The sequence below is a fragment of the Dryobates pubescens genome, chromosome 15, assembly GCF_014839835.1.
Source record: "Dryobates pubescens isolate bDryPub1 chromosome 15, bDryPub1.pri, whole genome shotgun sequence".
Lineage (NCBI taxonomy): Eukaryota > Metazoa > Chordata > Aves > Piciformes > Picidae > Dryobates > Dryobates pubescens.
The window spans coordinates 820536-847303 of NC_071626.1; the positions used below are offsets into that span (position 1 = coordinate 820536).

Sequence of the window (26768 nt, forward strand, 5' to 3'; positions counted from 1 at the left end):
GCGCGGCGCGGGGCCCGGGCGGCGGCGGCGGGAGGTGAGCGCCATTTTTGAACTGCCGCGGCCGGGGCCGGCTGCTGCGTACCGCCCGGGGGCCTGGGGGACAGGGTGCTGCTGGCGGGAGGCCGGCTGTGGGGGGCTTCCTCCTTGGGGTTTCACCTGACGGCGTACGATCTGGAGAGGCCCTTCGGCCTTTGCCTTGGTACCGCTCGCCTTTCCCCCTCCCCCCCAGGCCTTTAGTTACCGAGCAGGGAGGCGCAGGGCTGGGTAGAGAGGTCAGCAGCTCGTTCCAGAGAGCGATCGTGTTTTGTTTTGTGTCCCGTGTGGTGGTAACAGCCTGCTGGGGTCTTCCTTTCAGTGTCTGAAGAAGGCCGACAGGCAGGCTGGGGAGGGACTGCTCAGAAGGGGCTGTGGGGGTAGGGCGGGGGGCAGTGGTTCGAAACTGGAGCAGGGCAGAGTTGGGTTGGACATCAGGAGGAAGCTCTGCACTATGAGCGTGGGGAGACACTGGGACAGGCTGCCCGGGGATATGGTTTGAGGCCCTGTACCTGGAGATACTCAGATCAGAGTTGGTGTGGCCTTAGGCATCCTGCTCCAGCTGGAGGTGTCCCTGCAGGGGGGTTGGACAAGATGAGCTTGGAGGGTTCCTTCCAAGCCGATGCAGTCTGTGAATCCATGTGTTTGAAGGTCTCTTGTGATGAAGAAGCAGTGCAAACCATACAGACAAAAGCAGAGCAGCTGTTGCTGAGCACAGCTAGCTTGACCAGCTGCAGCACCCGTGCAAAACGTCCGTTTGATCAGTAGCTTCTGGCAGTCTGACTTAGTAGTGTATGACTGAGGCAAGGACAAATAATCCTGAGTTAAGGCATAACCTTGTTTGGTGCTTTTCACCTAGTGACTAACCTTATCCCTACTGTAAGACAGGGGTTGGAAGAGTGATGCTGAATGGATGCTGAAATGATGTTTGTTGAATTGTTTTGACTTGTGCTTTGAACAGAGATGTGGAGGGAGCAGCAGTAGTTTAAATAAGATTGACGTCTCCTGTAATGTGGAATCATTGAGGTTGGAGAAGATTTTCTACCCACCACCTCCATGACCACTGGGCCATGTCCCAAAGTGCCACATCTGCTCATTCTTTAAACACCTGCAGGGATGGTGACTGCCCCACATCCCTGTGCAGCCTGTTCCGATGTCTCAGCCATGTGCAGGAGTCATGCAGATGTGGTCCAAGCTTTCTGCACTTAGCCATGCATGGCCATTAAGTGTTTGTTTTCATTGGGGTCTCTGCAGGGATGTTTGAGCTGAGCTTCCTATAATGAAGGTTTTCATGCTTCTCTCTCATTATTTCCCCCCCCTCCCCTAATATGTAAGCATTTAAGGTGACTGGCTATTGCAAGCAGCTGATGGTGGGTTGGTTAGGCTGTGGGCTGTTAGAGTAAGAAATGTGCTCTCTTATTTCTCAAAACCTATATTTTTGGGGGGTTGGGTTTTTTTATTCTCTTGATTTTCCTGGGAATCTGATTTGTGGGTGTGTTGCACAGTCATTTAGGGTAGGGTTTGTTTCACTTCACTTTGCCTGTCTAAAAGCCAGGTGTCTAGTCCAAGGCTGTGACTTTGTGACTGTCTGAGCTCATGATGTGACAACTCTCTGCTCCTGAAAGCAGAAAGCCTTGCTCCTCTTCCTGCCTGTTTACTTGGCTCTTTGTTCCTTTCTCCTAGCCAGTACCAGCTGCCTGCTTCCACTGATGATGTAGCTTGTTGGATTTTTCCATGAGCTGGCGTGACTCACTGACCCTACAGAACAGCCATTGAGCCTCTCCAGCTTACTTAAGAGGCCTGGCTGCTTGAGTTCAGCCAGCTCATGGAAGGGGCTGATGAATGACAAATGCAGGAATGGGGATGAAGAAAGGAGGAGTGGAACCTCCCATCCCTGGTGACAGTGAGCTCTTGTATGGGATCACACTTTGCCACTAGTCCATTATCTTAGTCTTACTGTAGACCCTTAAGCAGGGATGAGAAGGGGTGGTGTTTGGAGAGCCACTTTTGTGAGGCCGTGTTTCTTTTGCCTGTCTCACTTATTCTTCCAGGCAAATAGTTTATTGTTTCACAAGATCTTGGCTGATTCAGTTGGAGAGAAAAAACCCAAACAATTAAAACAAAGAAGAGCACACAGAGGGGGCTAGAGCCTGACAGAAGCAGGCAATGGATTCAGCCATGCATTGTGTTGAACAGCTGTTTGGCTTTCCACACACTGGGCTGACAACTTCAGTGCTTGAACAAAACGTGGCAGAAGGCTAGATACTGTTGCATGTTTCATGAGTAGCTGCAGAGCTACCTTCGTTCTGTCAACAACCTCTTCAAGTCTGTGATCATTTCACGTGTTCTAAGTGTGGCTGTGGTATGTAAAGCAGAGCCCTGAGGGAGTTACTGATGTCACCCAGGTGAATCACCAGGACAAGCAGCACTCTTGTGATTTGGTTGTAGAGTGAAAACTAAACCATGTAGTACAAATGCAGACAATAAAGGGAAGCACATTGATGTGTGTAAAACTCGCCTGGGGGCCTGCCTGTGGGATCTGGTGCAGGTGATCCTGCTCTGGCAGCGGGGTTGGTCTGGATGAGCTTTCAAGGTCCCTTCCAGCCCCTGAAACTCTGTGATTCTGCATTGTCTCTAGTTGCAAATGTTCTTACCATTCAAACCAAACTGAACCAAAATAACAACCAAAAGAAAACAGCACAGCTGAAACATCTTGTGGAAGAAAAGCAGCTCTTTGGGGATGTTTAGTTGTAAGGAAGAGAGAGATGAGAAGTAGGCTTCTGGGCAGTGTTCCTCTCTGCCTGAAAATAAGCAGTTGGAGAAGAAAAGCAAACCAAAGGTGGTTCCTGGCAATGGCATTGAGTTCCTCCACGTGTCTGGCTATGCTGCAATAGACATTGCCACTTCAGCTCCTGTGTGTGCATGGCCCAGGCCCCGGCACGCTGCAGCAGTCCCTCTGGCTGTGTACACCTGCACAAAAGCACCTTAACATTTCCTAGCATGAATGTGGGGCTCCTGTCCCAAGTCTGCAGTTCTGTAAGGTGATAAAAGCTGTGATTCTATGATTCTAAGTGTGTTGGTGGGGAAGCAGTTCTGCAGAGGCTCTGCTTTTGTCTCTTTAGAGCATGTTTTACGGCTTGCAGATCACAGATGTTCTCTGCATCTTGAGCAGATCTGCCAAGGAGAGGAAAAACTTGGAACTAGTGTTCTATTAAAGCATTTCTCAAACATTATGGGTGTGCTCTTGTGTAATTTTGAACATTATTTAAGGTCTGTTGCTTGGCTCTGAGCAAGTAGTATCAGTCATTAGCAACAGAAGAAATTCTTCTTAGTCGTATACTTGCAATATTTGTAGCCCTGAAGCATGCTGACCACTGAGAGATCATGACTTGAAAGAACAACCCAACCGTTTTTCATTTGTACGAGTGTGAGTGGGTGAAATGTTGCTGGTTGCTGTGAGTGGCTTCAAGGAAGGAGCTCCGGGAGGCGAAGGATGCTGAACGGTTGTTGTAGTTCCTTTCGCGGCTGTCCCCGGGGTGTAATTCACGACACTGGCCGCTAGATGTCGCCGCAAGCCGAAAGGTTCCGCTCCTGCGCTGCCAGCCGCCGAGTTGGCAGCCTGGAGCTACTGCTGCGGAGCTCCATGCCCCCGCTCTGTGCTTGCCTTCTCCCCTTTCCCTCCCATCTCCGTGCAGATGGAGCGAGTGTCTTGCTGTGTGATTTGCACACCGAGAGCTGTGAGGAGAGAATGTTCATGCAGCAGCTTGGAGCTGGGAGAGCAAAGGGGTGTGTTCCCCTTGATCTGCTGTATGGTTTGGGGTGTCTTTGGCTTTAGATCTTGTCATGCCACTTCAGAAATGCTTCTCACTCAAGTGAGCTGTGGGACTCAGACCTGACAGTAAATCCCGTGTTCCTAATTCAGAGCTTTGCCTTAGAGTTTGATCATTACATTTGGTGTCTCCAGCTTCTGAAAGCAGAGGGAAGAGCCAGCCAGCTGGTGGTGGTTTTTCAGTGGTGCCATTGGGATTTTGTCAGTTCTCCTCATACAGATGTGGATTTAACAGTTGAAAACACCTCTGTATTTGGAAATTGCTGTTGTGCTTTGTATCTCACTAACCAACAAAATGACAAGTAGATACTGTATTGATCAGAAGGTTCTTCAGAACCTGTGCTGTTACTGCTTGAGGTTGTTGTGCCTACAAGACAGACACTGGGGAGAGCATTCTCCATTTTCATGTCTTTCCCCTTATCCTCAGCAAATTGGCTAAAACCAAATACAAAGTTGCTGCTGTTGCTGTGCCTGTACTAGTGTTGTAATTCTGGTAGATTTTCTGCCAACCATTCCCAGCTTTAGTGATGGAGGAAGGAAAAATGGGAAAGGGAACTTAAACCTACAACTAGAGAGGTGATTCTGCCACTTTACTCTGTTAAGACCTCATCTACAGTAGTGCATTCAGCTCTGGAGCCCTCAGCACAGGACATGGGCCTGATGGAACGGGTCCAGAGGAGGCCACAAAGATGATAGGGGAACTGGAGCACCTCTGCTGTGAGAACAAGCTGGGGGTGTTCAGCCTGGAGAAGAGAAGGCTCTGGGGAGACCTGGCAGCAGCCTGCCAGCACCTGAAGAGGCTACAAGAAGGCTACAGAGGGACTGTTTGCAGAGGCCTGCAGGGACAGGACTGGGGGCAATGGCTTGAAATGAGAGCAGAGCAGATAGAGATTGGATGTTAGGAACAAGTTCTGCAGCAGAAGGGTGGTGGGACACTGGAATGAGTTGTCCAGGGAGGTGGTTGAAGCCTCATCCCTGGAGATATTCAAGGTGAGGCTGGACCAGCCTCTGGGCAACCTGATCTAGTTGAGGATGACCCTGCTGACTGCAGGGAGGGTTGGACTGGATGAGCTTTGGGGATCCCTTCCAAGCCAGCCCATTCCATGATTCTATGACCTTTTCAGCACTGTTCTGTTGTAGTGAGGTGGGCCCTGGCACACAACACTCATTTCCCTGTGTGGCAGACAGGTTTTCGTCTTGCTGAGCCTTCAGGGGTTTGTAAAACCAAATGCCAGGTGTTTAAGATAGGCCCATGAAAAATGGTGTTTGAGATGGCTGCATGGATGGTGTAAGGAGAGCAGTGGTGGAAAGCATCCTGCATTCAGCTGCACAGGAGAGGAGGTGAGGCATGGGCAGTGGTGGTGGAGATTTAACCTTTGAGTTTTCTTTGCACCGTGTTACACCGTGTGTGCTGCAGCTACAGAGTTCTCAGCCATCCCTCCACCTGTGCCAAAAGCTGAAATAAATTGTTCTGAAGCTTTGGAACTTCCCTAAAATGTAGACAGTCCACCCTCCCCCAGATGCTTTAGAGCTGTCAGCAATGATCAGCCTAATAATCTGCTTCTAATACCAAGAAGAGCTACCGAGGCGTGCCGGAGCACTTCCTCATCTCTCGGCATCTGCTGATGTGCAGCTTTCTCACAGCAGCCTGATGCTGCCACATTTAGCAAAAGCCTTTCTGGAAAGGTCACCAGAAACCATGAGATGAGATTTGAAAAGGAGGAAGTGACACAATTTGGTGATACATTTCAGGGCTGAACCGTGAGCGGGTATCTTCCAGGCTGTCCGTGAGAGGCCTTAGGAGGAATTCAGCAGGGGGAATTGTCTGCTCTTCTCCCAGCTGGAAGGGTGTGTATTGAGCAGCACATCCTGCTAGGCTGGCCTGAGAGAGCATGACTGTGATGAGGAGTAAAAGCTCTGCATGTCTGATGCCTGTGGCCTCTGCTTGACCTCTGGTTATCAAGCCATTATTGGGGCATTGCTAGCAGCACACTGATCCTCAGTCTGCAGCACGTCCTGTGCTCGTCTCTCAGGCAGAAGTGCCTGTGCGTTTTTGGGTGTTGTAGTGGCTCAACTAATCTCCATGCTGAAGTTCAGTCTGTGTCCCTGGAAGGGCTGCTGCTAATGAGCAGAGAAGAGTTGTCCTTTCAGAGGAGGTTTCTGCTCTAAGCTGATTGGCAGCAGAGCCGGGAGCCTTCTGTACCAACGGCAAAAGCAGTGTGTGAAGTCTTCGAGCTGTGAATGTGCTTGATTGCTAATTCCATGTCCTTGTCTTTGTTCAGGTGCTCTTCTGGGACATCAGCAGAAAAAGTGGATGGCACTGGAGATTAGTTGGAAGTTCATCTTGATTTTGTCCTCTGCACACCCCTCATGAAATGCAGGCTTCAGGCAGCTTCCTTCCCCCTGTGCTCGGGCATCATGATACAGGCAGCTGGATCCAGCTGCAGAAGCTGCTGGCTGATGAGAAGATGCGATGTGATACCCATAAAGCAAACTATCAGACTGTGAAGGCACAGCTTCTCAGGTGGGCTCACTCAAACAGCTTGCTTTCTTGGAGCTGTTGAAAGGTGAAGCTAAATGTTAGGTGGGAGGGATTTGTCTGTGTGTGTGAGAGAGAGGTATTTCTGTGGCTGAGGACAGATTTGAGCACTGTTCATGTCAGAAAAGAAACAATTCCCAAGGCAACAGTTCCAAATACCTGAAGGCTTGACAGAGGGAGGTGCAGCCCATGCAACAGCAGTGCCACAGCAGTGCTGGTACTTCAGTAAACCACATTGCAGCCTCGTTCTTCAGCACCCTCACTGCATGGGGCACTAATTGCTGAGTAGGGGAAGAAGGGATTTCTCCTTATGGCCACAGAGGCTGCTTTGGCTCCCCTCTCTAGGGATCATCTTTCAGAGACCCCTTCCACCCTTTCAGGTGGAGGGGATGGCATGGGATGGCAGGCACACCAGTGGTGGGCAGGGATGGCTGTGCCAGACCAGCAGCTGCCTGGACAAGAGGAAGTGGCCTCAGTTTGTGCCAGGAGAGGTTTAGGTTGGACACTAGGAAAAATTTCTCCCCCCAAAGGGTTGTCAAGCCCTGAAAGAGGCTGCCCAGAGAAATGGTGGAGTCACCATCCCTGGAGAGATTTCAAAGCCATGTAGATGTGGTGCTAAAGGACATGTTTTAGTGGTGACCTGGCAGGGCTGGCTTAATGGCTGGACTGGGTGATCTTAAAGGTCTCTCCCAGCCCAAATGATTCCATGTTTCCATTGTAGGTATTCCTGCCATAGGAGATCCCTATGCAGAATACTACAGGCAGAGGATGCTAATTACTTGGTATTTGTATGTTTGCTTCTGCATGTGGAGTTTTTTGAGCTCTGAGGTTGAATTTGAGAGTGCAGATTTTTATCTTGCAGTTTGCAGGATGAGTACAGAAGGTCACAAGATGAGCTGGAGAGGCTGGTGGCTGAAAGGCAAGCCGAACGTGACAACTTCCAGTTACGCCTCGCTGACTGTCAGGAGAAGTTGCTGGGCAAAACACAAGAGGTGGAAACACTGAAGATGCAGGTGGGATAGCTTCCTGGCAACACTTCCTGTGGGTTTTAATCCATGCATGTATTTCTGTTTATGTGCCCTGGAGATACCAAGTTAGAGTCATAGAACTGTCAGGGTTGGAAGGGACCTCAAGGCTCAGCCGGTTCCAACCCCCTGCCATGGGCAGGGACACCTCACACCACAGCAGGTTGCTCACAGCCACCTCCAATCTGGCTGCAAACACCTCCAGGCATGAGGCTTCCACCACCTCCCTGGGCAGCCTGTGCCAGGCTCTCACCACCCTCATGGGGAACAACTTCTTCCTCACATCCAATCTGAATCTCCCCACTTCTAGTTTCACTCCATTCCCCCCAGTCCTATCACTCCCTGACACCTTTAAAGGTTCCTCCCCAGCTTTCTTGTAGTCCCCTTCAGATACTGGAAGGTCACAATTAGGTGTCATGGGAGCCTTCTCCTCTCCAGACTGAACAGCCCCAACTCTCTCACTCTGTCTCCATAGCAGAGCAGCTCCAGCCCTCTGCTCATTCTCATGGCCCTGCTCTGGACACCTTCCAGCACCTCCAGATCTTTCTTGTAGTAGGGGCTCCAGAACTGGACACAGTGCTCCAGGTGGGATCTGGAGTTCTTTCAGGCCCCTTCCAGCCCAAACCATTCTATCAATCTATTGTTGTAAACCCCCTGCCTGGGCAGGGACACCTCACACCAGAGCAGGCTGCTCACAGCCACCTCCAGCCTGGCCTTCAAAACCTCCAACCCTAACAGTTCTATGATTCCAGTAGCACACAGCATGGAGCTGAAAGCAGGGAATCTCTCCTGGCCTTACTTTTATTTCACACATGTATCTGTTAGAGACCATCCTTCTGATGTGTGTTACCAAGCCTGGGGCTGGTGCTGCTCCCTGGGGTTCTTTGGGGTCACTTCACCCAATGGTCAATTTTTTTCCAAGCTCTTGGTTCTTCATTTCTTGCACAAGGCCACTTCCCTCCACACCCCCCAGAGAGGTGCCTCTCTTGGCAGTTCCATTTCTTCTGCCATTTTAGCTGCTGCTTATCTGCCCAGAGTGTGCCCTGATCATGAACAGAGTGGAGGCTTCTGGGGTTGGTTGGTGGTTTTTTGCCCTGTAACCACTGTGTAGAAAACCAGAGAAAATGAAGCAGGATTCCTAAAATCCTAATGGAAAGGACTGACTCCTGGTAGTTTTTCCTAGCACAGCAGAAATAAATGAATGTGCCTAACTATTTTTGATGCCTTTCTGTCTTAAGGTACTAACCCCTCAAAAAATGGAGCTGTTAAGAGCACAAATTCAGCAGGAGGTGGAAGCTCCGATGAGCGAGCGGCACCGGAAGCTGGAGAATGTAAGTGATTAGTGCTGAAGGTCTGAGTCCTCTGGAGGAGTCATCACCACTGCAGAGTTACTCCTAAACCCCTGGGGAATTAAAACTGGAAAGGGAGCAAATCATAGAATTGTCAGGGTTGGAAGGCAGCTCAAAGATTATCTGGGTGCAGCCCCCCTGCCATGGGCAGGGACACCTCACACTGCAGCAGGCTGCTCACAGCCACCTCCAGCCTGGCTGCAAACACCTCCAGGCAGGAGGCTTCCACCACCTCCCTGGGCAGCCTGTGCCAGGCTCTCACCACCCTCATGGGGAACAACTTCTTCCTAACATCCAATCTCAATCTACCCATTTCTATTTTTTTTCCATCTCCCCCAGTCCTATCCCTCCCTGACACCCTCAAAAGTCCCTCCCCAGCTTTCTTGCAGCCCCCTGCAGATCCTGGAAGGCCACAAGGAGGTCTCCTCAGAGCCTTCTCCTCCCAGACTGAACAGCCCCAACTCCCTCAGGCTGTCTCCATAGCAGAGCAGCTCCAGCCCTCTGCTCATCCTCGTGGCCCTGCTCTGGACACCTTCCAGCACCTCCAGATCCTTCTTGTAGTAGAGGCTCCAGAACTGGACACAGTGCTCCAGGTGGGGTCTCATCAGAGGGGAATAGTCACCTCCCTCAGCCTGCTGGCTATGCTTCTCTTGCTGCCCAGGCTCTGGTTGGCTCTCTGGTCTGCAAGTGCTCACTGCTGGCTCCTGTTGAGCTTCTCCTCCACCAGTCCTTTTCCTCAGGGCTGCTCTCAAGCCAGCAGGAATGCCCACACTGTGGCCTGGGCAGTGCATGGGGAAGGGGAAGCAGGAGGGATTCAGTCTGGTAAATACAATTTCTGAGCTGCTAGGAACATCACAGGAAGGAAATAAATCTGCAGATGTCTGAGAGTGATATTTTGGGTTGGGTTTTTTGTTTGCTTGTTTGTCCTGAGTCAGGAAGTGGAGAAGTACAGGACAGAGTACAACAAGCTGCGCTACGAGCACACTTTGCTGACGTCGGAGTTTGCACACCGGAGCCAGGAGCACGCGCGGCTCCTGGAGGAGAAGGAAACCAAACACAAGGCTGAGGTACACAGAATGCTCCAGCAGCTTCAGATGGCTCTGGTGCCAGAGCTGCTTGAGCCTTGTGCAGATGCTGTCCTGGCTGGCTTGTCAGTTTGACACCCTTCCATAATGGGCTGGTTGTTGCCCTTCTCTTCATTTCCAAGGCGCTTTGACGCCGCAGCCCGGAGCCGTCTCCGTGGCTGCTTCAGCGATGTGGTGCAGCACCATTTGCCCAGTGAGAATAGACTTCTGATGAATGACAGCCAGCCCCTAGCCTCACTGAATGCTTCCAATCACAGCTGTGATGGCATTTGAGACATTAAGCTAATCTGAGATTAATAAGTTATCTGAGCCACTGATGCAAATGCAGATTTGAAATGCCTCTGGCAACTAGTCCAAGAAGAAGGCAGCAAAAGATGTTGTTAATGCCAGGCAAGGGGAGCTTTTGGGTTGTGACAGAGGTGGCCAAAAGGGTACTGAAACCTTTGCTACCTTTATTCCAGTTGCATTAACTCTGCAGTAAACCATGAATGGATCTTGTGTACTTTGAAAGCACAGCTAAATAAACTGCCAGCCTGCTTATCTTTGCACCAGCTGCAGCAGTGGTGGTGGCTGCTGCCTGTGCCATTTGCATATTCATTTAAGTGTTTGTCTGGGAGCATGGATCCTAAGATGTCAGGCTGGAATGTATGAGGCCAAACTTGGGATACAAATCAAAGCAATCTTCCCTTCCAAAATCAACCCAAATTTGCAATGCATTGCATTCAAACCAGAACAGTTGTCCTTCCTGGAGCTAAACCCACATGCTGCTTTACAGCCTGCCTCTCCTGTGGCCTCCTTGAGTTTGTTCTAGTCCTGCAGCTAATTAGCACAGTTCCAGAGAATGAAAATACCTTGAGCCCAGGGCACAATGTGATCTAGTTTCTCTTTCTTAGAGCTTTTTCAACCTTCTGTGCTATTTAGCACAGGGAGGCTACAAAACCATCCAGATTCTTCAGTGGTGGCTCAGGCATGTCATGCAGTAAGTGTTTGAATGTCCTCTTAGCAGGGATGTGAAGAGCTTTTCTGCAGAAACTGACTGCTTCCTCAGCTCCACTCTAACCCTGCCCTGCCTCAGCTCCAAACCATTGCCCCTTGGCCTGGCTCCAGACACCCTCAGGAAAACTCCCTCTGCAGCCTTCCTGTAGCTTCCCCTCAGGAGCTGAAAGGCAGCTCTAAGGTTCCCCAGGGTCTTCTCCAGGCTGCACAGCCCCAGCTCCCTCAGCCTGTGCTCAGGGCAGAGCTGCTCCAGCCCTTGGAGCATCTTTGTGGCCTCCTCTGGACTCTCTCCAGCAGCTCTGTGTCCTTCTCCTGCTGGGGCCCCCAGAACTGGAGGCAGGGTTGGAGGTGGGGGTCTTACAACTGGAGCAAAAAGCTGCCTTGAAGGCTGGCAGAAGAATGGTCTGTTGATTGGCCTGCTCCAAGAAAAGAAATGTACATGTCATTTCTTACTGTTTTAGCTGCACACTGCTCTTCTGAGCTGTTAAGTGCTGTGCCTGTTGCTGCCTGCCAGCCACCCAGTGTAAGAGCTTTTCTCTTCCTGCTGCACCCCTCTCAGATTGCCAGGCTGGATGAGGACAAAGAGGAACTCCAGAAGCAGCTGCTTAGCGTTGATCCCACGAGGGACAGCAAACGTGTGGAGGCCCTCTCCAGAGAAAAGGCACAGCTCTGTCAGAAGCTGAAAAGCTTAGAAGCAGAAGTGGCAGAGCTGAGAGCAGAAAGAGACAACTGTGGTGTGCAAGCAGAGACCGTTCAGAGAGTGCAAATGCGACAGCTCGCGGAGGTGCAGGCTGTGGCAAGGGCTCTAGAGGTAAGCAGCAGCAGCTTTATTTCCTTGCTGACTGTGCTTTAATCTGCCTCTCTGTAGAGTGTACTGAGAGTAATGCTTGGCCTGGTGAAACTGCCACTGAGGCCTCTGATCATTTTGCCATGGACTCCACCAATTGCTTTGAAATCTGAGGAGTACCACAGTATCACAGTAACTAAGGTTGGAAGAGACCCCAAGGATCACCAAGTCCAACCTGTTCCAACAGACCTCACAACTAGACCATGGCACCAAGAGCCACGTCCAGTCTCCCTGTCCAAGTCCAAGTTCGCAGGCTGGGTGTCGTGTCCTGGCCGTTCAGCTTCAGGAAGCTGCAGAGCTCACCTCTGGATGGTCTCCTTTCCAAAGATGGGAGTGCCATCCCTGCTTGCAGCCAGAGGATAGGCATGGCAGCACCTCCCCCTTGGAATGAGGTGGCTGACACAGTGCCAGCAGTTCTGTGACAGAAAACTTTCAATTCTTGTCCCACATGGCATGAAATGCTCCCCAGTTCCTGTGCAGGATCTCAGAATGCTCTTGGCTGGAAGGCACCTCCAAAGGTCACCTAGTCCACCCCCCTCTGCAGTCAGCAGGGACATCCTCAGCTAGATCAGTGCATCCTTTCCTTGTCTGCCATCTTCCTTCTTGCTTGCCTCTGCTTCTGCTTTCTCCAACACTTTCAACATGTTGCTGCAACTGTTCAGTTCTTGGCTGTTGCTCTCCCTTAAAGAACCTTTGGTATTTGTGGTCTGCTGTGTGTTTCCCAGGGCTCCACTGTATTCCTGCCCTGTGGCCTTCAGTCCTGCTGTCCATTCCTGCTGTCTCTCCAGGTGCAATGAGTCTTTCCATGCAGGCTTCTCACAGGGTTGCAGCATACAGAGAGAGTTTGGTTTCCCCTTTGCTGTTGTGGGTGCTGCATGGCTGTGTTACAGAATGCTCTGAGCACAACTTGCCAAGAGGGGTTCTGTCAGATTCTTAATTTAGAGGGGGAAAAAAAGGAAGTCCTGATGGAAAGAGATCAGTTCAGAAAGAGGAAAGATAAGTTGTAGTTAGATTATCTTTTTGATATTCAATAAAGCCCAGGGGCTTGACTCTGGAACACTCACAGCAATTGCATTGCATTTCCTCTCCATCATGTTAATCCTTCAGTTAGTGCCAGCACCTTCCTGAGTAGGCATCTACAGTCACACTGGTGCTTACAGCAGTCAGTTACTGGTAGGAATATCCCCAAGCCAAGGCAGATCACCTCTGCCTCTTGTGAAGTGTGATCCTGTGCAGGCAGGTGAGTAAAACCAGTTGTGACTTTGGATTCGAGGCCCTCCTTGTACTGGAGCTCATTGTTGAGTAGAGATAAACATTTCTGTCTTGTGCAAGATGGTGAAGGGGAGAAGATAAGCTGAGAGACCTGGGCTTGTTCAGCCTGGAGAAGACAAGGCTCCAGGGAGACCTTAGAGCAGCCTTGTGTACTTACAGGGGGCCTGCAGGAGGGCTGGGGAGGGGCTCTGTCAGGGGGTGGAGTGACAGGACAAGGGGTCATGGTTTCAAACAGCAAGAGGGTTGAGTTAGATTAGATGTGAGGAGGAGCTTCTTTGAGGGTGGAGAGACACTGCAACAGGTTGCTCAGAGAAATTGTGGATGCCTCCTCCCTGGAAGTGGTCAAGGCCAGGTTAGATGAAGCTCTGAGCAATGAGGTCTGGTGGGAGGTGCCCCTGGCTGTGGCAGGGAGGGTTGGGTTAGATAATCTTTAAGGATCTCTCCAACCCAAACCATTCTCTGGTTCTTTGGTATTATTATGTACCATAAAGAGTCAGGAACACCTGAAAGCCTTTCAGGTGAACAGCACAGACAGCCTTTGTCCAGCACTCTTACCCACATGTCCTTCATTAAAGGCAGAGAAGACATCCTCCTGACCAGCAAACTTCACAAGTCTGAGCGAGAAGTCAGTGCCTTAGCTGCTAAAGTAAGTGCTTCAGCCTGCTGGAAACACAGCCTGCTGGCCCTGCTCTCTTGCAGGCTGTTTGTCCTTCATGTCAAATCCAGAAGCAGAATCTCTCCTGCTGGGAGATAGATGTGGATGTTCCCCACTTTCAGTTGGCAGGTACAGAATAGGTGACCTGGGGGGGTGGGTGTTTTTATTGTAAAATACCTTTAAACATTGAGGTTATGCTCTCCTGATTTCATTTTCTTCCCCTTGCTTTCTAAGCAGGCTTGAGGCAGTGCCATGTTTTCAGTGCTCCTGAGAGCAGCCAGCTGTACCTGATGGGGACAGGCAGTGCTCCATGAACAAGAGGGTGTGAAGGGCAATATGGCTTTAAATGGAAATCTAAATTCAGATTTGGGTTCAGTTTGTTGTAGTTTAGTGGAGCTTTTGGCCACCTTCAAATTGTCCTGTGGATGGGCTGTGTGGGCCAGGGGCAGCAGGCTGCATGGAATCACCTGTGGGGAGCTAGGTTCCATCAGCAGCAGGTCCAGTGAGCATAACATTTGTGTTGGGCTACTGCCAGCAGAGCTTGCACAGAAACATCTCTGTGCAGCACTGCAGCTGTCATAAGAGGTTCAACAAGTCCAAGTGCAAGGGCCTGCATCTGGGTCAGGCCACTCCCAGGCACCAATCCAGGCTGGGGGCAGAGTGGGTTGAAAGTAGCTCTGGAGAAAGAGCCTTGGGGGTGCTGGGTGCTGAGCAGCCACCCAGGAGCCAGCAGTGCCTCCTGCAGCCCTCAGGCAGCTGTGTGCTGGGCTGCAGCCAGAGCAGGGTGGGCAGCAGGGCAGCAGAGGGGATTCTGCCCCTGGGCTCTGCTCAGACCTCACCTCCAACCCTGCCTCCAGCTCTGGGGTTCCCAGCAGGAGAAGGACACAGAGCTGCTGGGGAGAGTCCAGAGGAGGCCACAGAGATGCTCCAAGGGCTGGAGCAGCTCTGCCCTGAGCACAGGCTGAGGCAGCTGGGGCTGTGCAGCCTGCAGAGGGAGAAGGCTCCAGGGGCACCTCAGAGCTGCTGCCAGGACCTGAAGGCATCCTGCAGGAAGGCTGCAGAGAGACTTTTGCTGAGGGGGTCTGGAGCCAGGCCCAGGGGAATGGTTTGGAGCTGAGGCAGAGCAGGGTTAGAGTGGAGCTGAGGCAGAAGTTGTTCAGCAGGAGGCTGCTGAGCCTCTGGCACAGGCTGCCCAGGGAGGCTGTGGCTGCCTCCTGCCTGGGGGTGTTCAAGGCCAGGCTGGATGAGGCCCTGAGCAGCTGAGTGTAGCTGAGAGGTGTCCCTGGGCATGGAGGGGAGGTTGGAGGAGCTGAGCTCTGAGCTCCCTTCCAGCCTGAGCCCCTCTGTGATTCTAGGATCATTGTAGGTGGATCATGGTCTTGCCACATGTTTGAGGGTCTTACCTGTGGGGTTTGAACCAGATCTTAGAAGTTTCCTTCTGTGTTTGTGTCTTTTGTTTTTTATGAGATCTTTAAGGCATTTCTAGAGCAATAAGAAACCCAAAGGTTGCAAATTCAGAGGGAAACTGGAAGTGCTCAGGAAACTTGCCTCAGTGCTGAGGACTTGAGCAGCATGGAGTTAGTCTGGCTGCAGGGTGTGCAGGCACTCAGCTCCACAAAGCTGGCAGATCCTTTATGCAGCTTCACAGATGATCATTTGAGCAAACACCCAGGAATGAAACACCAGGAAACTCTTTTCTCTTGCAGTGTTGCAGAGTGCTACATTGCCTCATGCAAATGGGAGTCAGAATCCTGGTCCTAATGAAATAGTTACTTGGGTAAATATTAGCTTTCTGCTGTCTCTCATTTCCTTCCTTCTGGAGAGAATATTGGGTAATAAAATTTAGATGTGCTGCCAGAGGTGATAAATCTCCTATGTTTCCTTACCTTAAGAGGCTTAAGTTAGTTCTGAACTGACTGTAAAGCTCCAGTAACCTTGGTCTTGTTTGTCTAGCTGAGTGCAGAATTACTTTAAGCTCTCTATTGACTTAAAGCTATCCTGTGTTTCTCAATCTCCTTCCCAAAACAACCTTGGCACCTGGTCTGTGTGGGCACAGCTCTTCACATTGGCACAATATGCATCAAGACAGCTACAACACAAAAAGAAACCTTCTACCTTTGCCTGTGCTTGCTCTGTAGCAATCTCAAAGTGAGTTCCAGGCAGGCTTGGCAGTGCACATTTTGGACCTTAACCCAAAAAAGTTCAAATTTCCTGGAAGAACAGGGAAGACCTTGACCAGTCTTTAAAGCCAGAGTGTCCAGAGAGGGGCAACCAAGCTGGGGAAGGGTCTGGAGGACAGGGCTGGGGAGGAGCAGCTGAGGGCCCTGGGGGTGTTCAGCCTGGAGAAGAGGAGGCTGAGGGAGACCTCATTGCTCTCTAAGCTCCCTGAGAGGAGGCTGCAGCGAGGGGGGAGTTAGGCTCTTCTCACCAGTCTCAGGTGCTAGAAGGAGAGGAAATGGCCTGAAACTGTGCCAGGGGAGGCTTAGGTTGGAGAGGAGGAACAATTTCTTTGCTGCAAGAGTGGTCAGGGACTGGCAGAGGCTGCCCAGGGAGGTGGTGGAGTCCCCATGCCTGGAGGGGTTCCAGAGCCCTGTGGCCACGGCACTGGTGGCCATAGTTTAGTGGCTGTGGTGATGCTAAGTGGTTTTGAATCAGTTATCTATCAGAATCTACAGAGGATTGTTACACTCCCTACTGTTTGTATCAACTGCTGTTCTCTCTCTCCTCTAAGGTAGGAGGAGATGAAAAAGTTCAGTGGTGTTTCTTGAAGAGGGGAAAGCAGAAACTCATCTCTGTACTAACCTCCCCCCCTTCTGCACACACTCACACTTAGCCCTGAGCACAGGTGCCTGTACTTCTGATTTTGTGCCTCAGAAGAGCCACCTTAAATCTCTCCTTGTTGCTCTGAAGCCTTCTCAGCTGAGCATTTAAGCAGCCAAATGCAGGGTGCAGAGCCTGTGTCATTCCTAACCTTTAGCACTTGTACATGCCAGCAGGTAGTAATTACATCTGGCATTGTGAATGGATTGGAAATGTAAGCTCTCTCCTCCAGATAGTTCATTCTCACTGACCATGTAATTACTGCATGCCAGAGCCTAAACTAGAGAGAGTTTCCAGACCAGCAGCAATTGTCTTGGATTTGATGGTCTAAAACTCCCTCTTTAATGAGACCATTTGCTGCCTGTATCAAAGCTGCAGAGAAAGATTCAAGATGCACTTTAAACCCAGGAAGTCCTGGATTTTGAAGTGGTGTAGCACTGCAGGACTAATTCATTTTGGTGTCTACTTAGAGTCCCCCTGAACAGCCCAGGAGGTCGGGAAGGCTGTAAGTAAGTAGTTCATAGGTTCACAGAAAGGTTTGGGTTGGAAGGGACCTCAAAGCTCAGCCAGCTCCAACCCCCTGCCACGGGCAGGGACACCTCCACCAGCCCAGCTTGCTCAAGGTCTCACCCAGCCTGGCCTTCAACATCTCCAGGGAGGGGACAGCCACAACCTCCCTAGCCACCAAGTGGAAGCAAGTGAAGGTCTGGGTTTGCAGAGCACTGTTTTGTTTTCCTTAGGGAGATGAAGTTTGTTTTGACTTGACTTGGAGGGGCTCTTCAGTCAGAAGTGAAGCATGTGTGAAGTGCCATGCTAATGCTCGAGCTAGCGAGGCAGCAGTGTCCTCTGCAGCTTGGCTCAGTGTCAAAGCAAGCTCTCTCCAATCAGTCTGTTCAGAAACACCCCAATATTTGGAGGCTAGCTTGCAGAATGTGTAATGTTTACTCAGAAGCCCAGTTTCCACACACAACCCTCTGCATCTCTGCATGTATCACCATGCTCTTAGAAGAGCAGCTGTCCTGCACTGCTGTGTGTAGTAACTGCCCAGCTGAAATGAGGGGAGACTGGCACTGGAGATCAGGAAGAAGGTCTGTACAGTGGGGGTGGGGAGACACTGCCACAGGCTGCCCAGGGAGGCTGTGCCCTCCCTGGAGGTGTTCAAGGCCAGGCTGGATGAGGCCCTGAGCAGCCTGGGCTGGTGGGAGGTGTCCCTGCCCATGGCAGGGGGTTGGAGCTGGATGAGCTTTGAGGTCCCTTCCAACCCAGCCCATTCTGTGATCGTATGAAATGCATGGCAGGGGTCAGACAGCTCCTGCAGCATGTGCTGTGTGCCAGCCCTTCAGCAAAGGAATCTCTGAGCCCTTTGTTTCAAGGTGACTGACACCTCATTCAGCTCCTAATGTCATACTCAGTGTGTGCCTTGGGGAGTTAATGCAAGTCCCTAACAGCACTGATGAGGATGTGGGGCAGTAGCTTTAGTGTTACAGTCTCCAGATTATCTCCACCAGGGGATATTCAGGGAAGCAGTGGAGGGAAAACATACCTGAAGTGTGTTTAAAGTCAGCAGAGTCTGTGATTGTTTGGCAGATTTTCTTGTTTGCAAAGCACCACTCGAAGAACTGTGAATATTTCTGTACCTCTTGTAGCTGATTTGGATTTTTCCTCCTCACTCACAGGTAGAAGAGCTTAAACATTCACACAAACTGGAAGTAACAAATGTCAGACTGGAGGCAGCAAGAACAAAGAGCGAGGTAGAAAGGGAGAGAAACAAGATTCAGAGTGAAATGGATGGTAAAATGTGCAATTAATGTCAAACAGTTTCCTTTGTAACTTCTAATTAGACTGCCACAATTACTTTTCCTTCAGACATTTCCCCAGCAACCTTCAGCTCCTTCCTCTGGTGTAGGTCACAGTGACAGTTCGTTTTGTGGCTGAAACCAGGGTGCTGTTTGCCTTGGTCTGCCAGGTTAGGGAGAACAGTTACAGAGCAGCCCTGCATTTAAATGAGTGATTCTGTGACAGCCTGAGCATAACCTGCCTCAGATCCTCTGCTTCCTGGGCTGCTTTCCTCTGAGCTTGCCAAACGCCAGAGGCTCTCACCTGAGTGAGTCTGTCAGCTCTCTCCCGTGAAACAGGACAGGGCCCTGCAGCAGAGTCCAGCACAGGGCTGCTAAGGTGCTGAGGGGATCTCAACCTCTCTCATGTGGGGAGAGGCTGAGAGAGCTGGGGCTGGTTAGCCTGGAGCAGAGGAGCCTGAGAGGGATCTCATCAGTGCCTACAGATATCGAAGGGGTGGGTGTCAGGAAGATGGGGCCAGGTTCTTAGTGGTTCCCCCTTCCCTCCTTGCTTTCCCTCCCCCTTCCCTCCTTGCTTTCCCTCCCCCTTCCCTCCTTGCTTTCCCTCCCCCTTCCCTCCTTGCCTTCCCTCCCCCTTCCCTCCTTGCCTTCCCTCCCCCTTCCCTCCTTGCTTTCCCTCCCCCTTCCCTCCCGTCTCTCCCGTGCATGCTAATTGAGGAGTCTCTGCCTGTCCCCAGTGTCTAAGGCCATGTTAACACGTCCCTCCCCAGGCTGCTCTCACTGTGCCTTTTCTGCCCGTGCTGCAGGGCTGCTGTCCGACAGGGAGGTTCTGCAGGCGGCTCTGCAGCGCCACAAGGAGCTGTTAGTCGAAAAGGATCGGGAGCTGGTTCGCAAGGTGCAGGCTGCCAAGGAGGAGCTGCTGGGTCAGCTTGCAGGCCTGCAGCATGAGAAGTATGTTTGTTGCTTCCCTGCTCAGCTGCCCAAAGCTGAGGGCTCTGACTCGCTCTCTCGAGTGCCACTCCTCACAGGGACTCGCCGGTGGCGTCTTGTCATGTCTTGTGTGCTTGTTGACTGATGTCCCAGGTTGGAACTGGAGAACAGACTGGCTGACCTAGAGAAGATGATACTGGAACAAGATGGCTGGAGGCAGTCTGAGAAGGATCAGTATGAAGAGAAGCTGCGAGCTGTGCAGGGGGCAGAGGAGTCCAGCAGGAAGGAGCTGCAGCGCCTGCGGTAGTGTGGCTCTGCTGACCGCGCGGCTCTCACCCCCACCCTCCCCCAGCTCCCTTGCAGCAGCCCCTGGGGAAGTTCAGGGTTCCCAGATACACAAACATTCACTGTGGGCAACTGAACAGAATTACCTCTGGAGTGGTGTAAAACCACACACAGAGGGCTTGGAAGGGACCCTCAGAGGTCATCTTGTCCAAGTGACCTGCAGGCGGTTCTGACTAGAGCAGGTTGTTCAGGGCTCCATCGAGTTTGACCCTGAATGCCTGCAGCAGTGGGGTCTCAAGCACATCCCTGGCAACCTGTAGCAGTATTTCACCACTCTCATTCTGAAGAACTTCCTCCTAATGTCCAACTTCAATCTACCTTACTCCAGTTTCACACCATTGTCCCTCATCCCATCACCACAAGCTCTTCTAGACAGGCCCTCCCCAGTGAGGCCAGAGGAGGCCACAGAGATGCTCCAAGGGCTGGAGCAGCTCTGCCCTGAGCACAGGCTGAGGGAGCTGGGGCTGTGCAGCCTGCAGAGAAGACTCTGGGGAGACCTCAGAGCTGCCTTCCAACAGCTAAAGGAATCCTGCAGGAGGGCTGCAGAGAGTCTTTCTGTGAGGGTGTCTAGAGACAGCCGGGGGGAATGGTTTGAAGCTGAGGCAGAGCAGGGTTAGAGGAAGAAGTTTGTCAGCAGGAGGCTGCTGAGGCTCTGGCACAGGCTGCCCAGGGAGGCTGTGGCTGCCTCCTGCCTGGGAGTGTTCAAGGCTAGGCTGGATGAGGCCCTGAGCAGCTGAGTGTAGCTGAGAGGTGTCCCTGGGCATGGAGGGGAGGTTGGAGGAGCTGAGCTCTGAGCTCCCTTCCAGCCTGAGCCACTCTGTGACTCTCTGAGTAACAAAATACTCTTCAGCCATTGTTTAGCAGAATCCTTATTGACCTCTCACATGCTGCAGCATGTTCTGGTGCCAGACTGATCTCTTCTGACATCTGTATTTTAATGAGATAAAGACAAAGACTCCTTCTACAATTTTAGGTCAAAAATTCAACAACAAACTCTTCAGACAAAGGAGCTGGAAGAAAAGAACCATGAAAATGCTGGTCTGAAGCAGGTAAGCTTGGCTGCATTGTAACCCTGCCAGTCAGCAGGGGCAGGTACTGCAGATCAGGCTGAATTTCTCAGGCCCTCCTTGCCCTGAGGGACAGCATGCATACCTACAACAGCTATTGAAAAGCTGAACTGTTTAGAAATCACTTGTGCTTTCCCTCTGTAAATGGATTACAGCTCTTTGCTTCATGTGCTTTGTGGCTACCAGGAATTTCCAAGCTGGATGTTTATAGACTGCTACATTGAACATGGTTCTGCACTGTTTAACTGCAGATTCAGTTTCCATGGAGACTTATAAATTGTTTCTAGGTAGTGCTTTGCATTTACTCTGCATCTCTCAGCTGAGGTTCTTCAAGTGCTTAACAGATGTTTCACAAATGAATGAACTGGTTTAAAGAGGTGTATTTCTGTTGCAGAGTGAGCTGATGGCAGGCTTGAAAACAAACCCTCATGCTCTTAACTCCTGCTCAGCCATGGTGGTTTGTAGTGAGTAAGAACAGAGCTGTGCATCAAAGCAGGCTGCAGGCCTGCAGGGGAATGTATCTGGGGGGGTTTCCCTCCAGAAGTCAGAAATTGGGGTGTCTTGAGTGGGGGAGGAAGAGGAAAAGGAACTCATCCTTTTAATGTGCTGGCTGCAGAGGTTGGACTTTGCAGGCTCTGTCCTTGTGGTGAGCTGGCTGGCACAGGCACTGCTGGCTGCAGTGCATTGTGTGCTAGAGGAGGAAGAGTCTGGGCAGCTCCACAGCCCTGCTGCTAAGTGTTGTCTGGTGCTCTCCTTCTCTTCAGCCCTGGGGCTTACTGTTGGATTCCTTAAGCTCTGGGGGACTCTTCAATGCCTGCAGACTGCTGCCTCCCTCTCTCTCATTTGAACTACAGTAGAAAACCTTTGTCTGGTGGTGATCTACTGCAGAGCTTCTGGAGAGGCTGTTGAGTAAGGAGAAACAAGCAGGGTTCAGGCAAAGCTGATGCAGCCAGCTGGTGCCTGCATCTTGCTCTCCCTCGGTCTCAGAGTTAAGTGAGAGCTGTTTGGATGCTTTCTGAAATGGCAAATCCTTGGTTTCTTGCAGCAAATTGACGACATGCAGCTCCAGCTTGCCTCGCTTTCTCAGGCAGAAAATGACTTGCTGGAGTCTAATCAGAAGCTGAAGGAAACAATAGAGAGACTAACCCAAGAATGTCAATATGCAAGGACTCAGGCAGAGAAAGCTCAACTGGAAACAGAGAAGTACAGTTCTGCTTTTCTTCCTTCTGGCTTTCTTTTTGTTGTCACACTGCCTGCAAGCCTTTCACGTGGATCAGTCAGCCATGGGTGGTAGCTTCTGAGTGAGGTCAGACTCAAAGTGAGCAGGAAAGAAGTGGACAGTGGCAAACAATTGGACACTTCTAACAACCTTCTGGTCTGCAGTATGTGGAAGAGCTTGGCTTGTGGTAACTTCCAAAGCAGGAGTTTGCTTCCATTGATGGCTGGGCCAGTTAATTCTTGGGTAGTGACAGACACCCTTTGTACTGCAGTGATGTCAAACTGGGGCCAGCTTGTCTTCTAGCATTGTGTTAGCTTATGTTGTAGCAGTGTTTAAGCATTAAGGGTGGCAAATAAAACATCTAAGCATTGCATTATGCTTGGTGAGGTGTCAGGGACTCTATATAATGAAGAGATCCTTCCCCCCTCCCTCCCCAGCCTCTTTCCCTCTGGATCCTTCAGCAGACACAAGGCAAATAGAAGTTGGTTTGCTATCTTCTAGTTACCAGAACCAAACCCAATCCCTTCTCTTGTAGCAGAAGATTGTCCACATGCCATCAAACCAGGTTAATGAGTGCTGAAGGACAATGACTCTTGTTCAGATTCCATACAGCAAACACTTTCCTGGAAGTGTCCTTTGCTCATCCAGATTGGTCTGGGATGAGGCCCTGAGTAATTTGTCAGGTGGGAGCTGTCCCACAGAGAAGGCTGTGTGACATAGGTGTCTGCCACTGTGTTCCAGTCTGAATGGAGACATTTTCCATGGGATTGTGTGGATTTGGCACTCTGCCAGGCCAACAAGCAGCCAGCAATTAACCCATTAATTGGACTCAGTTCTCAAGCTGCCTCCTAGCTGGACAAAACCTGGCCCGGAATGTTTAGTCACAACGAGAGCGTTAGCACAGGCAGATGGGAACCAGATCCTTTTGAGCATAGCAAGGTAGGAGCTGGGAAGAGATGCATTGGGCTGGAGAGCCTGGAGGCACTACTCAAATGCAGAGCTCTGTGCAACCTCTGAATGTTCGCAGGACTGTGGAACAGCAGCGCCTGGAGTGGCTGGGGGAGAAGCAGCTCCTCGCCCAGCGCCTGGCGGAGCGGGAGGAGAGGCACAGCCAGATGAAGAACAAGCTGCAGCGAGCTGCTGTCGCTCAGAAAAAGGCAGGCTGACTCTTCCACCTGCTCTGTCTTCCCCCTCTGCCCTGCCCTGCTGAGCCCAGGCCCAGGCTCCCCGGTTCAAGGCTGGGGACGTGCCAGGGAGGGGACAGCAAAGGGCTGCGGAGATGCTGAGGGCAATGGAACAGCTCCGGGAGGGGGAAAGGCTGAGAGCATTGGGGCTGCTTGGTTGGGAAAAGGGCAGCCTGAGGGGGAGCTGATCCGTGCTGGGTGGCAGGAGGATGGGGCCAGGCTTTGTCCAGGGGTGCCCAGGGACAGGACAAGAGGTCACAGGCACAGACTGGAGCAGCAGAAGTTCCATCTAAGCATGAGGAGGAACTTCTTTAATTCAGGGGTGCTGCAGCCCTGGAGCAGGCTGCCCAGAGAGGTGCTGCAGGCTCCATCTCTGGAGGCCTTCCAAGCCTGCTTGGACATCTTTCTGTGTGACCTTCTCTAGGTGACCCTGCCTTGGCATGGGGGTGGGTCTGGGTGACCTCCCTTCCACCCCCTGCCACTCTGTGAATGTTTCAGCTGCTTTGGCCAGGTGGAACTGGGTTTGATAGTAAGAGTTTCTTTGCAGTCTGCTGTCTGGCATGAGAAAATGTATCAGGTTCCTCAGGACAGGCATAGAAACAGGCCAAAGAGACATGCAAGAGAACCTCTGACCTACACAGCACCTCTTCTGAAGGGAGGAAAGTCCTGAAGGCTGTCAGGGCTTGAAACTAAACCAGGGCAGATTAGCTTTGTCCAGGATCTCATGGAGCAAGGGTTGCTCAGCTGTTGGAAATGCTTGCTTGGCAGAGGAAGACTCTCAATGATAACAAACACAGGAGGATGCAAGAGAAACTGGACCTCTTGGAAGCCAAGATAGAAGAGCTAGAGAAAGAAAATCAAGTGTTGAACAGGTAAGACTCTTTGCTTTTCCTTAGCTTGGCAGCTGGTGCATGCCCAAGAGCTGACTTAGCAACAGGAAGTGTTTTGGAAGCTACAGGGTAACTGCAGCCCTGGCTGATAGCATTTTCAGCACTGGAATCCTTGAGGGGAGTCTGTTTAGGGTGGGCAGCTGAAAGCTTCTGAGGCAACTGCAGGGTTGTCTCATCAGGAAGAAACAGAGGAAGGACATCTGACAGATGTGGGTGCAGGAATCTCTTCAAGAGCAGGAAGTGAAAGAGACTCCAGAATTGCAGGAGCAGACTTAGCAGCCACTTGGAAAGACAAACTCCTGGCTTTTCACTGGGCAGCTGTGGAGGGCTGGATGCAAATCACTAATGAAATGTGGCTCCTGTGGCTCACTGCTGTGAGTGCCACCAAGAGACTCATGTAAATTCTGCTCTGTAATACACCACAGCAGGGTGGGGGTTGGAAGGGGCCTCTGGAGATCATCCAGTCCAACCCCCTTGCCAAGGCAGGCTGACCTAGAGGTGGTCACACTGCATGTTTGGAAGGTCTCCAGAGATGGAGCCTGCAGCACCTCTCTGGGCAGCCTGCTCCAGGGCTGCAGCACCCCTAAAGTAAAGAAGTTCCTCCTCATGCTTAGCTGGAACTTCTGCTGCTCCAGCCTGGCCCCATCCTCCTGACACCCACCCTTGAAGTATTGATCAGCATTGATCAGCTCCCCCTCAGGCTGCCCTTCTCCAGACTGGACAGACCAAATTCTCTCCTCTTTCCTCACAAGAGAGATGTTCCAGTCCCCACTACAGCTCCCTGAAGGGAGGCTGCAGCCAGGTGGGGCTTGGGCTCTTCTCCCAGGCACCCAGCACCAGAGCAAGAGGACACAGTCTCAAGCTGTGCAGGGGGAAGTTTAGGCTGGATCTCAGAAGGAAGATCTTCCCAGGAAGAGAGACTGGCCCTGGGCTGGGCTGCCCAGGGAGGGGGTGGGGTCGCTGTCCCTGGAGGTGTTGAGGAGGAGCCTGGGTGAGGCACTTGGTGCCACGGGCTGGCTGATTAGCTAGGGTCGGGTGGGCGGTTGGACTTATGGTCCTGAGGGTCTTTTCCTGCCTGGCTGATTCTGTGTGCCCCAGTGGCTGTGTGCTGGGGCAGTGCAGGGCAGCAGTCAGCAGTGTCTCCCTTGGCAGGCAGCACGTGCCCTACGAGGAGCACCGGCGGCTGCAGAGGCAGCTGCAGGAGCTGCGCCGCCGGCACGACGCCTTCCGCAGCCTGATCCTCAACCCCGGCCTGCCACCGCTCCCTCCCAGGCCAGCCTCCACCCTGCCTCCTGGGCCTGCTCTCTCCTTCCCCCTCCTGCAGGTGGGGATGTGTTGTGAGTCCTGCACGTGGCACAGCAAAAGGACACCACAGCTGTCCTTCATCACAGACCTTAGGTGTAAAGCAGGGAGGCTCTGGGCAGAGCAGGGAACCTGAAGAATGCTGCTAGTGCTGCTGCCTTCCTTGCAAGAGGATGGAGGGCTTCAAAGCCAGCCAATACACCTCAGGGTGTAAGAACCAGGCTGTGGTAGCCATGGTGTCCATGTTCCATACCTGGGCCTTCTCCTGAGGGGCTTTACGTGGCTCCTCCTGGGCACGAAACACCGGAGTGGTGTTGTGGCACCAGGGATTCGTTAGTGACCAGCAGCATGCTTAGCACCACACAATGGGCTGGGTTGGAAGGCACCTTCAAGGCCATCCAGTTCCACCCCCCTGCCATGGGCAGGGACACCTCCCACTAGGCCAGGTTGCTCAAGGCCTCATCCAACCTGTTCCAGTGTCTCCTCACCACCACTGGAAAGAATTTCTTCCTGATCTCCAATCTAAACCTGCTCCCCTCAAGCCATCCAAGCCGTTCCCATTGCTGCTCTCATCTTCTGGGGTGGTTGAAAGAGTTGGAGATCAATGAGCTGCTGAGGTTGAACAGCTCTGGCTGAGGCTGACCAAGCTGACTGCTCAGAGGCTGTGTGGCAGAGCTCAGGGCTGCAGGCCTCAGCAGCTGAGAGGAGGAACTTCTGCACACGCTTCCTCCTGCTGCTGCTCACTGGCAGCATTGGTTCCTGTGGAGAGCAAGAGCAGCCCTTAGCACCAAGCCTCACTGGGCAGCTGGGGAGGGCTTGAGTGGAGTAATGAAGCTGGCAGAGGGGAGAGACTGGAGAGAAGTTCTGTACAGTGAGGCTGGGGAGACTCTGGCACAGGCTGCCCGGGAGGCTGTGGCTGCCTCCCCCCCTGGGGGTGTTGAAGGCCAGGCTGGATGAGGCCCTGAGCAGCCTGGGCTGGGGGGAGGTGTCCCTGCCCATGGCAGGGGCTTGGAGCTGGCTGAGCTCCCTTAAGTTCCCTTCCAACCCAACCCATTCTGTGACTGTCAGAACAAAACCCTGAGGAGAAAATGCAGCAAGTAAGGAAGTTTGGACTGACAATTTGTGCTTAAGCACTAACTGAAGCCAGTGCACCCATGGCTCATTTGGGGTCCCCTGTGCAGAACGCCCCAGAGCCACTTGTGTGTTGTTTCTGTTTCGTTTCAAGGAGGAACAGCATCAGGAAGAGCTTTCTCTCCTCCGCAAGCGGCTGGAGGAGCTGGAAACCACACAGAGACAGCAGCTGGAGGAGCTGGGAGCAGCCAGAGGGCCTGCAGCCATGGGGGCCTGCAGGGATGGGGCTGGAAAGCAGGGCAGCAGAGCTGCTGATACAGAGTGAGGCCTCCAAGTGACAGCTGCCAGCTCTCTGCTGCTGGCTTTCAGGGTGAGCCTCCTGAAGGTCGGCCCAAGCCATGTTCCTGTGTGCTGAGCAGCAGCAGCTGGCTGCTGCAGGGGGTGTTGGGAGAGCCTGAGGGAGGGGAGCAGAGCTGATGGTGCAGAGCCACACTCTGGCAACTCAGCTGCATTT

The 26768-nt window shown here is 52.1% G+C and overlaps 1 protein-coding gene across 1 annotated transcript; it reads left to right on the forward strand.

The window, feature by feature from the left end:
• On the forward strand, positions 1–26579 carry CEP83 (centrosomal protein 83). Its single transcript, XM_054168036.1, has 17 exons — positions 1–34; positions 6145–6386; positions 7264–7414; positions 8665–8757; positions 9711–9842; positions 11416–11667; positions 12940–12943; positions 13551–13621; positions 18127–18241; positions 19053–19197; positions 19330–19479; positions 20495–20570; positions 21634–21791; positions 22835–22964; positions 23760–23863; positions 25034–25205; positions 26409–26579. Exons 2-17 carry the CDS (start codon positions 6238–6240, stop codon positions 26577–26579), a joined length of 2073 nt encoding a protein of 690 aa, XP_054024011.1. The 5' UTR covers positions 1–34; positions 6145–6237.
• The last annotated feature ends 189 nt before the right edge of the window (positions 26580–26768 follow it).